We start from the raw sequence: 12,893 nt of genomic DNA, 5'->3' as shown, positions 1-12,893 counted from the left end.
ACATACTACTTGTCTCAGAAACACATTTCACTACAAAAAGCTATTTGAAAATACCATACTACACCATATATGATACCAAACACCCCTCAGGAAAAGCTCACGGAGGGACAGCAGTGATAGTCAGAAACGATATCAAACATTATCTACACAGCCAAGTTAACAAAGAATATTTACAAGCAACCACTGTTACAGTTCAAACTAGCAGCAACTACTTCCAGTTGTCAGCAGTATATGTGCCTCCGCGACACAAAATAACAACACAAATGTGGGAAGAATACTTCCAGGACCTAGGGGACAAGTACATCGCAGCGGGAGACTACAACTCAAAGCACACGCTTTGGGGGTCAAGAAACATTACACCTCGAGGTAGAACACTGGAAAAATACATTAGAAATAATAACCTCAATATATTATCCACAGGAACACCGACACATTGGCCGACTGACCTGAACAAAAACCAGATCTTCTGGACTTTGCAGTTACAAGGGGACTAAACACAAATAAACTAAAAATAACACCCAACCTCGAGCTCAGCTCCGATCATACACCCATAATAATTGAATACAGAAACAAACCAATTCACTATAGCAAACCAGAAACACTATGCAACAAAACCACCAAATGGCAAACTTTCAAAGAAATAATAGAAAGCAAAATAAACTGCAACATCCCGTTAAAAACTCCTGAACACATAGAACAGGCAGTAGCAACATTGACAGCAACTATTCAGGAAGCAGCAAGGACAACCACTACTCCCGAACCAACCAGCAGACAAACAATAACAATCCCGCAAGAAATACTCGACAAAATCAAAGAAAAAAGAAAAGCAAAAGCAAAATGGCAAAAATACAGAACCCGAGAAAACAAAAAACACTTAAACAAACTTGCAAAGGAAATAAAAAACAATATAAAGGAGCACAAAGATAACGAATTCGCAAAGTTCATAGGGACACTCTCCACACACGAGAACACCAACTATTCACTATGGAAAGCCACGAAAAAAATAAGGAAGCCAATAATACCCGTCCCGGCAATCAGAAAAGCAGATAACACATGGGCAAGAAGCAACGAAGAACAAGCCGAAGAATTCTCCAACCACCTCTGCAACACATTCACACCACACATTATCAACAACAGCAACCTCAAAAGTCATACGGAGGAGGATCCACAAACCACTACTACCACAGCCGACAAGGAATACACCATACCTAAAACATCGGCACAAGAAATTAGAAACATAATTGATAAAACAAAAAACAACAAAGCGCCAGGAATCGACCTAATCAATGGTAAAATCTTCGAAAACCTTCCGCCAAAAGCAATAAGACTAATGACAATAATATTCAATGCAATTCTAAGAATTCAATACTTCCCCAAACCATGGAAATTAGCACAGATCAAAATGTTACATAAAGCAGGCAAAGACCCGCACCAAACTGCTTCTTACAGACCAATATCACTGCTTCCAGTATTTTCCAAAATACTGGAGAAGATAATATACGACCGCATAAAACCAATAATAGAGACAAAAAAACTAATACCGGATCACCAATTTGGTTTCAGAAACAAACACTCCACGATAGAGCAAATGCACAGGTTTATAAACGAAATAATAGTAGCACTAGAAAACAAGGAATACTGCACAGCCCTCTTTATAGACATAGAGAAAGCATTCGATAAAATTAACCATGAAAGTCTACTACAAACAATTAGGAAACAATTCCCGGAGCAAATACACCACTTAATAAAATCCTACCTAAGCAGCAGAACCTTCGTAATAAAAATCAAGGACACACATTCTCAAGTTAAAGACATCAAGGCCGGGGTACCACAAGGAAGCGTCCTAGGCCCAATACTATACACATTATACACGGCGAACATACCAACAACTACCAACAGCACAGTATTGACATTCGCGGACGACACAGCTATACTGGTCAGGCATACTAACCCAGAAACGGCAGTCAAAATACTACAAGAACATATCGTAAAAATAGAAAATTGGCTACAAGGAAAACAAATAAAAGCAAACCCCAATAAATGCAACCATATTACATTCACGCTACGGAAAAAGATACCACCAAACATCCTATTGAACGGCACGCATATAACGCAAACAAAGCATGTCAAATCCCTAGGACTCCACTTAGATCAAAAACTCACCTGGAAACTACACATCAAATCAATAGTAGAAAAAATACTGAAAACAAGGAGACAAATGCATTGGCTAACAAGCCGAAAATCCAAACTAAGCACAGAAAACAAATTAAAAATATATAAAACGATCATAAAACCAATCTGGACGTACGGAATACCACTATGGGGGACGGCAGAAATGAGCCATATAAACAAAATAGAGGTAAGACAGGCTAAAATCCTCAGAACAATAGTAAACGGACCTTGGTACGTCAGAAACGAAGATATACGGAGGGACCTGGGAATGCCAACGGTCAAGGAAGAAATCAGCAGATACTCCGAGAAATACAAATCAAGAATAGCAACACACATAAACCGGCTAGCTGCGGAAACATACAAAACCATAAACATGGACAGAAGACTAAAAAGGAAGCACCCAGCAGACCTTATAAAGGACATAACCTAACAAACACGAGGATGGTACCCCGCTGGGGGTAGCTACCAACATGCTAATTTAACAGTTAAAAAATTCCACCAAATGTCCAAATTGGACAAATTGTGAATCTTAATAAATAAATAAAAAAAAAATTCTTGACTACTTTTGCAAGTTGTTAGAATATCTTCCAATAATTTTCATATCGATACATGTGAATCTTTTTAAGCGAAGCGGAATCTAAGCAAAAATATGAAGAAAGTGGAAAATCGCTTAAAGTCACTGGTCGAAAACCATCCACTATGCAGATGGACAGATAAATTTCGCGTCACTTGATAGTACAATCGTATGACTACGAACTATTGACACTAGTTGAAAGTGAAATGTAACGGCTGATGAAAAAAAATTGAAAAAGATAGAGATACGTAAGTATTAGCATTAGGTTGGCATAAAAGTTTCTTTCGTTTTGTGAGGAAATAATAAATGTACATTTTTTGTATCATATTATTGTATTGAATTATGTATGATCTATTTTGTAGTAATAGAATCCATTTTATTTTATTCGTACAGAATTCAATAATAATAACATTATATTTCCTTATAAAACTAAAGAAACTTTTGGGACAACCTAACGCATATAAATACCTTTTCACAGCCACTGTATAAGATTATAAAAGATACTGATATACAAGATATTGTTAGCTGTAGCTGCACAGCCACCACGCACTGAGCATTGCAAATATCGAAAGCCATGAAGAAAATTTGAAGAAGAAATGCTGTAATTTTATAAAACTGAATTGTAATCGACGAGACGAGTAAACGTGTGACAGATATCGTAGAATAGAAAAAAAAGTGTGTAATAGACAAAAAAAGAAATGTTTAATATAAATTTTACTTAGAATTCATACACGTAAGTAGATATGACTTTTCTGCCAGTCACTCACTGTGCATTATCTGGCATAATTTATCTCTCGTACTTATTCTTTCATCCAGGCAAAGGAAGCTGTCGGAACAGATTTAATTCCCGTTCATTAGATTCGTCGCCTTACTGAATACGATATTTTCGAGTTCGCGGTTCAAGGGAAAGCGAAGAATTCTGGTGGGGTCGAGAGTGTCACGTAAAATAAAGAACAGGGGGCTCGAACGAAAAGAAAAAACATCTGTTTCTTCTTTGTTTGTCATCCCTCAATATCCCCACTACCCTGTAGGCGTACGTGACCGTTGTCACACTTCTAGGACATTCGGTGGAAGGACCGTTAGGATACAGGTGACTCATTAGGCACTTCGGCGATATACATTGTCGCCAAGGCCGCCACATCTCTATCTCCATCATCGGTCCATCGGATTTGAAGTATGCCGGTCGTGACAAGAGCAACGTTCAAGATGAAATCCTCGGCCCTTGTTAAATCGTCTCGGTCGGGGTCGAACAATGCGTTCGCCAGCATCCTCGTTTCTCGGTGATTGCACATAAAGCTGCCATTACTAGAACTTCAGTGGGCGGTAAGCGCTGGTGCTTTTTCCAGTCTCGCGTTCGCGCTTACTCTTACGCACAGTTCGCCGCTGCACTCGTGTGCGTTTCCAGCCGCGTTCATCCGTCCATGTGGCTGCCAGTCGTAGCACGAAGCTCGTTCGTCGCGTTTACTCCACTTTTTTCATCGAAAAATTTTATCCGGAATATCACGTTCGACTCGACGACCGATTAATTATCGTATTTTACTTTTACCGATGGTGCATCATTTTCATGGAAAACGTTTAAATTTCCACGTGGTGCCACGTGGTGGAAAAAATGGCCACCGGTTGCTGCACGACGCTCCTTCGTCGCGTTTATTCCACCTCTTCGGCGAAACGTTCCATCCGGAACGTCGCGATCGACACGAGATCGAAATTAATTATATTCTACTTTCTCCGATGGTGGATCGTTCTTGCGCGAAAGAAAATTAAATTCATACGGCACGTGGTGAATAAATTGGCCACCAGTTGCTGCACGACGCTCCTTCGTCGCGTCTACTCCACTTTTTCGTCGAAACCTTCTGTCCGGGGGTATCGCGATCGACCCGAGATCCGATCGATCGTCTTATCCTTCCGTCCTTTTCGCGAAAGTCGTTCGAATTTGTGTGACGCGCGCGTGGAAAATACTGGCGCGAATCTTCGAGTTGGTGAGAATCTTTGGCTCGAATTTGATGATTCGTTCGCGTGGGAATCGCACGGCGAGGCGTGCGATTGTCGCGATCGCTCTTATCGCTCGCTCCACTTACGTTCCGCTTCGTTCTACCGACTACTAGTTTGCTGCATTCCCGGTTACTTTACTGGTGGTGAATCGTTAATCGACGCGAGTTACCGCCCACGAGTTGGTTACGATACGCAAGTACAGTGGAAAAAGGAGTTTAGCGAAACAGTTTCGTAAAGCTAAACGATTGGACGAATCGAAAGGAATTGGAAGTCGTTCTAAGAATTCTGTTCGAAGACAGCTTTGAGAAGGCGAACGGCGATTGAAAAAAGAAGAAATTGAAAGACGTCGAAGGAAATCGACGAACGTTCGAATTCAACGAGGCAGTTTCGTACGCCTAGAGACGATGATCGAAGGAAATTGAGAAAGATTCGTCTGTATTTTAAGATTCTGTATCAATTTGGTATAAATAGGTCGAGCAAATATTCACGGTTAATCTTTTCGATAAAGCACTACCTACAAAACCACTGCATTCTATGATTTCATTTCATCTCTGGTGTACCGTAGAATCGTTCCTTTCTCCATTATACGATCGATTAAACAACACCCTGTGTATTAAAACCAACGATTCACCTTCGTATTACTTCCGCGCTAGCTACGTGATAAAGCGCGAGACATTGAAAATGTTAGAACGCGAGAGTATGGTCGCATCCGCGTCTATATGCCACGGCGTTTCGAACGCGTTACGAACCGGCGAAATGAAATGAGAATATCGGGTCTGCGAATTAGCTGCTTTCATCGCGATAACTACGTCTGCGAGTGAACGAGCATGCCTTGCGAGTTTTGGGTAGCCAGAAAATCCTATTGAAATTTCGATCAAAGCGCGCGAGACATGACGCGATCGAAACTTCCCAGTTTTCTCCTCGCCACGTGGCTGCTCGGCACGATCGCTACTAAGTCGCGAATGAGCGACTTTCTGCAAAGCTTGCAGGAGTACGAGATCGTTTACCCTCGAGTGATCCCGAATGAGAGCGCGCGGAACAGAAGATCGACCCACGAAGACCGAGAAACTTGGCGCGAGTATCTCCACCAAGAGCCGGTGTTCCTCGAGATCAGCAACTGGACCTTAAGGACCATGTCCAACGATCGATTGATACTGTCGTCGAATTTCACCGTGAATTGGGTGCGCCAGGGTAAAACCAAGTCCGAGCGACGTAACGCCAAGGCGAACTGCGATCTTCGACAAGGCAGCTTGGAAGGAGACGCGAGTTCCTTCGTCGTCGTGACGATATGCGAAGAAGAAGTGTACGCCTTGATGTTGATCGGGCAGAGATCGTTCTTCGTTCAGCCGCTGACGAATGGCCAGCATGTGATGTTTCAGCCGAAAAACGAAAAGTGGTGGTCGATCAGGAATAATTCGAGCTTCGTGTCTGTGAATCCGGAAAATCCTGCAGGTGAGAAGGATCGTTATCGCGATGGCTTTTCATCTTTCGTTAGACGGTTGGATGTAGGTGATTGGTTGATCGATTTACCGACTTCCTTGCCAATTATGTTATAAGCTTCTTACTTTGCGATCCGCCGTTAATTGCTTCTTCTATTCTAAAATTGACTCTGATCGTGATACTGTAAGAACTGATAGCGTCGATATGATAATACCATACATAGAGTATGAGAGTAATCGTAGTACAAACGAATATATATATATATTCGGTTTAATAAATTTAATTTAATAAATTTAAACCGTCAAACAGGAAGGGCTTAATCTGCAGGCAAAAAGAAGAAAAAGAAATAATCATTTACAAAGCGAACGACCATTAGCTAATTCCAATTTGAAAATATAGCTAAAGTCAAAGTCATTTTGAACACATGTTTCCTGTACGCGTTACCGTTTGGCATGGACGAACGTCTCGGACGTTGATGTCCGTACATTTATATATATGTCGGATAGAAGTCAGGATTAAGGAGATGGGCGTTTAATGAATTTTCATTAGGGTTGGCCATTGCCGTGATACGATGGAGAGTTTATTAGCACAGACTTATTAACAAGATTAGGCACTCGTAGCACTAGTGATAATGACCTTAGGTTCGAAACGAATCCGCAGTCCACGGGACTCTTTTATTCTTTACTCGTAGGCAACGCCTAGGTGGTACTCTCAGTTAGCCCGCGAAGTAAGCACTCTATCGAAATGATATCTTAGTCGATGAAATCGTACTCGAAGCTCTCACGATGACACTGTCTAGGAAAAACTGCCCCACTCTCTAGCGACACCAGGTCTTTTATATTCGTGGAGACAAGTCTTCGTTCAGAGAGTGAGGGAAATTGCCGTTGTTGTTAATTAGTCAGTCTTTGGAAGTGTCCTTCACGGAAAAGACTGTTTGCCTATTTTCGTTAATCAAGGTTTAAGGTTTATGACGGGTCGATGTTTTACGAATATGTCTCGACAACCGGCAATCGACCTACCCATAGAATAGGGTCTGCTTATGACGAGCCATGAGACAGAAACCGTTAGTATGCTTACTGTCAAGTGCCGTTACAACTATTTCTTTTTATGGAGGGCTATAGACTTTTTCATGACTTTGTTAGAAAAACGTTCGTCCCTTGACCGCGGCTACGTTCGGTGACTGGTTGTCACCTCGAACCCAAACTCATTCTCATAGATTGCAGGCAATTACAATCGGGCTGAAGGACGGTGATTGTTTAACTACGGCTATGGTGAAATCCAAACTACAATATTAGGAGTTTTTCCCCGGTTTCAACGGAAGGCTCCGGTGTCTCTCCATCTCCGACATATATATATGTCGGAGATGAAAGAGCACCGGAGCCTTCTCCTCGGAACTTTGGGAAGACACCTAGTACTATAATTTAGATTTCACCATAGCCGTATTAAGAAAACCGTTGTCATTCGATACGACTGTACTTATTCGAGATTTATGATAGTGAGCTCGGGCTCGAGGCGACAACCACTCGCCGAACGTAGTCGCGGTCAAGGGGATGAACGTTTTGTTTAACCAAGGCAGGAAGTAACTCTATAACTCTCCTTAAAAGAAATGCTTGGGACAGGGTGCGATGGTAAATGTCTCAATGGTTTCTGTCCCGTGGCTCGCCACACGCAGACTATGCTTCGAGTAAGACGATTACCAGATGTTGATGCGTCTCCACAGTACATGTTCGGCTAGCCCGAGGACCCGCTATAAATCTTAAGATCTATTTAACGAAAGTCCTTCAAACCGACAAACAGCCTTTGTTCCGACTACGGGAAAATTGGAGAAATCTATCCTTCCACGAACGACGCTTCCCGCTAGCAACTTTTCCCAAGGACAGCTAATATCTTTCACCAACATGGAAATTGACCAATTAACAGTAACTCCAATTTCCCTCACTTTCCGAATGAAGACTTTTCTCCACGAATCCGATGATCTCGTGCCCTTAGACACACCCATCATAGTTTTCCTCGACAGCGTCACCGTGATGGAGAGACACACTTTCGTACGATTTGAACGACGATACAAGTAATTCTCCGGTACGTAGTGCTTGTTCTGTGGCGACCTGAATATAACTTAGACTTCCACGAAATATACACGTTCGACATCCCGTTGACCGCGGATTCGTTACCGGACCCGAGGCCATTGTCATAGCGCCGCCAGTATCTAACATTGTGATTAGTTACCAACGCTGTAATACCACTCACTTGTGCCAATAAACTCTACCATTGTTACACCGCATCGATGGCCAATATCAACGAAGATTCATCGAACACCTCCACCCCTAATCCTATCGTCCAGCCGACATATATATATGTCGGAGATGAAAGAACACCGGAACCTTCCTTTTGGAACTTTGGGAAGACCCCTAGTATTGTAATTTAGATTTCACCATAGCCGTATTAAGAAACTGTTGTCATTCGATCCGACTGTATTTATTTGAGATTTATGATAGTGAGCTCGGACTCGAGGCGACAATCAGTCGCCGAACGTAGCCGCGGTCAAAGGGATGAACGTTTTGTCTAACAAAGGCATGAAGTAATTCTATAGCTCTCCTTAAAAGAAATACTTGGGACAGGGCACGAGGGTAAACATTTCAACGATTTCTGTCCCGCGGCTCGCCACACGCAGACTTTGTCCTTCGGGTAAGATGATTGCCAGATGCCAACGCATCTTCACAGTATATGTTTAGCTGGGCGAGGACCCGCTACGAATATTAAGTTTCAATTATACAAAGTCTCTCAAATAGACAAATAGCCTGTGCTCCAACTACGGGAAGATAAGAGAAATCTATCCTTCCACGAACGACGCTTCCCGCTAGCAACTTTTCCCAAGGACAGCTAATATCTTTCTCTAACCACCAACATGGAAATTGACCAATTAACAGCAACGTCAATTTCCTTCACCCTTCGAACGAAGACTTTTCTCCGCGAATCCGATGATCTCGTGCCCTTAGGCACACCCATCATAGTTTTCTTCGACAGCGTCACCGCGACGGAGAGTCACTCTCTAGTGCGATCTCATCAGTAATCGACCTGTCTTTCGTATACGTAATAATTGCCCCTTTCTCTAACGTACAGTGTAACTTAGACGCTAACGAAGGGTAAAGTTCGTCATCCCTTTGACCGCGGATTCGTTATTGAGCCTAGGATCATTGTCATTAGCTTCTCGAGTATCTAATTATCGCGATTACTTGTCCAATTCCATCATAGTCATATTTGCACTAGTAAATATCTCCTCTATTGCATAATGATCACGTCTAGCGCCAATAGGGATTCGTTTCACGCCTTTAACCCTAACTCTAATCTTAACGCCAACCCGACATATATATGCATTTCTGATAATCATTTTCAACTCGCACAGGAAAGAAACATCACTGAGGCTACCGTGAATTAAATTCGCGTATCAAGTAACAGGATAGATACGATTCATACGAAGCTTTGCGTCGTTATTCGAGGTAGGAAAAGCTTTAGCAGTGATATCGAGAAAAGCGAAACTACGAAATCATCGCTGTCGTCGAGACAGAAATTGCTGCGAATATCGCGGAAAGCAGAGCGACGGTAAAGAGTATTACAGGAAAAAGTTGTTCGGAATATTAGCCTTGGCAAACATATTTCAAAGCCGTTGAATATGGCGAGATTGTCCGCTTTGTAAATATTTACCGAAAAACATGTCGTACGAAGCTGGGCAATAAACGCGTTTTTCCACAGTTACAAACAAGTATCGTACGTATGAAACAAGTAACGACGAATTTTCCATTTCACAGCACGCGACAATTGACCGTATTATCAGCGTTTCGTCAGAGTTTCAAGAACTGCGTTTTCTTTTCTGTATTTGTGGTTTCGCAACTGTAAAACGGAAGGTTTATTCTGGAGATGCGAGTTCGCGTGAACAACTAGCGCAACGAGTAAAAACACGCGGTTTTTGCAACTCGATCGAATTGTTAGCAACTGTGTGTACGAGATCGTATTACTCCCATCGTTGATCGATGTCAGGCTTCTATCCGAGCACGCGGACAACGTTCTCCAACGACCAATCAAACATACCAGATAATAATTTTTCATTGTATCATTATTGTAGCTATTAACGACACGGGCTTGTTGTCGCATGATGAAAAGCATGCAACTGCGCTGTCACGATAATACAGCGAACTTTTGCACGCTGCGATGGAAAACGCGTCGTTACCTGTTTCGTACGAACGATACTCGTTTGTAATTCTGTAAAGAAACGTCCGTTGACGAACATTATATAAAGTTCTTCCTTCTTCTTCTTCTTGTCTGTAAATCAACTACTTACAATTTGACGGTTTAAATTTGGCACACCCCGTATATACAGGATGCAACGGAACAATGTCTGAAAGCGAGAACAACGCGAATCCTTGTGGAAAAATGAAAAAAAAGTATAGGATAAAACGTTCTCATTTTCGACTTGGAGAATCGAGTCTGAAAATTTATCAAGTATACTCGAACTGTATCTGAATATCGGTTCGAATAATAAATTTATTTAATTATATAATTAATTTATTACAAAGGAAATACAATCTGGATGTGAATGTTAAATGGAAACAAATTTTGCTAAGTTGAAAATCGATCGTATCGTAATTACCACGACTCGTTGTTTACAGATTAAAAATCTGTTTTACGAATACGAGGAGCTATATATCTACTATTATTAATCAATTTTTATGAAAAATTTCGTACGATGCGCGGATAAATTCTAATTTGATAAATTGTTGGAAACGTGGATAATTGAATGCAATAAAATTACGTGGCACGGTTTACACGGTTGCAACTTTATGACCCACTTAGGTCAAGTAGCAATGAAATTTATTGCATATATCGGAAATTCAAGGCACGTAATTGGCAGTTTATAAACAAATTATTTGTTCTCTTAATTAAATTGCCCGCGTCGAAAGCTGTGAAACGTTTTTGTATCGAAATCGAAGAATCCAACATCGCGATCCTATGAATCGAAGAATGCGACGTAAATGTTCGAAGTATGGTTGAGAAACGATAGAAAATTCCAAGTGTTACGCTGTATTTCTCGTTCGATTTAAATCGAAATTTTAATGAGGAACAGCGCCGATTGATATTTAAAAGTGAAACGGTTAAGAGCAACGATACAGGTTTTGTTAAAAGCAATTGGTCTACTTACCTCGCTGTTTAAACGGGTTTGTTTGACGTTACTTTGATCAATTTCCATTGACACTTTTATAGATAGCATTCTTTTTTACGGATGGAAAGCCGTCTGATGGAAATTTGTCTGAAATGTCCGTCGTAAAATTGCATTTTCGCGGGCAACAGAAAACAATGGAATTTTGTACAAAAGCGCAATACTTTAATTAGCGCAAAATTCCATTTTCCCCGCTGGGAAATTGAATTTTCTATTAAAGCGTGATACGTTTAATCAGCGGTGGCGTAAATTCAACAAACTAACAACTGGAATATTGACTTGTCACAATTTTGTGACACCGTATATGTCGTTGATACGTTCCAGTCTGGTCGTATTTACAATTTCAGAAATTTTGCAACTATTTTTTCATTTTATCCGTAACGAGAATAGCGAAGATAAGACAGGCAAACGTGGTAAAACGTTGATAATTCGGTTACAGGGAAATCGAATAAATTTGAAGTTGAAGAAAGTAAGAGAAAGTCGAAACGAAGCAAACGCGATTCCTTAAGCCACGATGTTCAGGGATTTTATAATCTTTCCGGTGACGTCTTCGACGTGGAATACCCAGAAGCTGAGAAATTGATTCTGTACGATGAAAAAGACGATGTCTCCACAGAATACAACGATACAATAGTGGAAGAATTATCGATCGACGTAAATCCTGTTGAGAAATGCTCAGTTGGTATGACCGCTAGTTACTAAAAGGTTACTAGGGTTATGTTGGTACGACTCCTAACGACGCTCTTTTGCCATAGGAGTCGACCACGCCTTAATTGCTAAGACGCATTGGGAGAGTTTAGACGTTTGCTGTGTGATTTGGTGTTTTGTATAAGAGAGAAAATAAAAGGTGTGATAACCAATCCGAGTGGATCCGAGATTGATTATCAACCCCAACCTATATAAAATAACAAATCCCGAGGAAATTGGATACTTCTCTGGTCCTAAATGGCAAAGGAACAGATTATCAAGTAAGTCAAATATTTTTCCAAATGCCATTCTTGTACAATCGTTGCTTTTCTACTTACCACGTACAATATAGCGGTTAATAAATTAACGAATCATCGAATATTACTGAAAGAAAGAAATTGTACTGATATTCCAATCTATCGTGTACAAAAGTAATAATAACAGCATGTAATATAAGAATAGCTTATCTTCAGCCTTAAAAGGAACTCGGTTTACAATTATTCTCCCTATTGCGTTCCACTCTCGCTTGATCTTCTACACGTTCATCTATATTTCGCTGTTTTTAATTTATTTTATTATTCCCTGTCTATTACACATATGTATATTGTCCATTGCACGAATCTTTATCTATCTTGCCTAATTTAATGTAAAAAAATAGAAAAATAGACAAATTTGCTGGAGGAATACGTTTACCAAAATTTGTCAAGAATTTTAAAGAAATTTGCAGGATGAAATTCACGGTGATACCGAATTGATATTTTTGAAATTATACTTTTGAAATAATTATTTATATCATAATAATTATTTCACGAATAC

General features: G+C 40.7%; 1 protein-coding gene across 1 annotated transcript; it reads left to right on the top strand.

Annotated features, from left to right (window-relative positions):
• The first annotated feature begins 5,628 nt into the window (after nucleotides 1-5,628).
• On the top strand, nucleotides 5,629-12,358 carry LOC126927215 (uncharacterized). The gene is made up of 3 exons (XM_050743490.1): nucleotides 5,629-6,190; nucleotides 11,830-12,072; nucleotides 12,146-12,358. Exons 1-3 carry the CDS (start codon nucleotides 5,629-5,631, stop codon nucleotides 12,220-12,222), a joined length of 882 nt encoding a protein of 293 aa, XP_050599447.1. The 3' UTR covers nucleotides 12,223-12,358.
• The last annotated feature ends 535 nt before the right edge of the window (nucleotides 12,359-12,893 follow it).

Source organism: Bombus affinis, unplaced genomic scaffold, assembly GCF_024516045.1.
Source record: "Bombus affinis isolate iyBomAffi1 unplaced genomic scaffold, iyBomAffi1.2 ctg00000080.1, whole genome shotgun sequence".
Lineage (NCBI taxonomy): Eukaryota > Metazoa > Arthropoda > Insecta > Hymenoptera > Apidae > Bombus > Bombus affinis.
The sequence above is the reverse complement of the archived record's forward strand: the minus strand, read 5'-3'. Positions and strand labels throughout refer to the sequence as shown.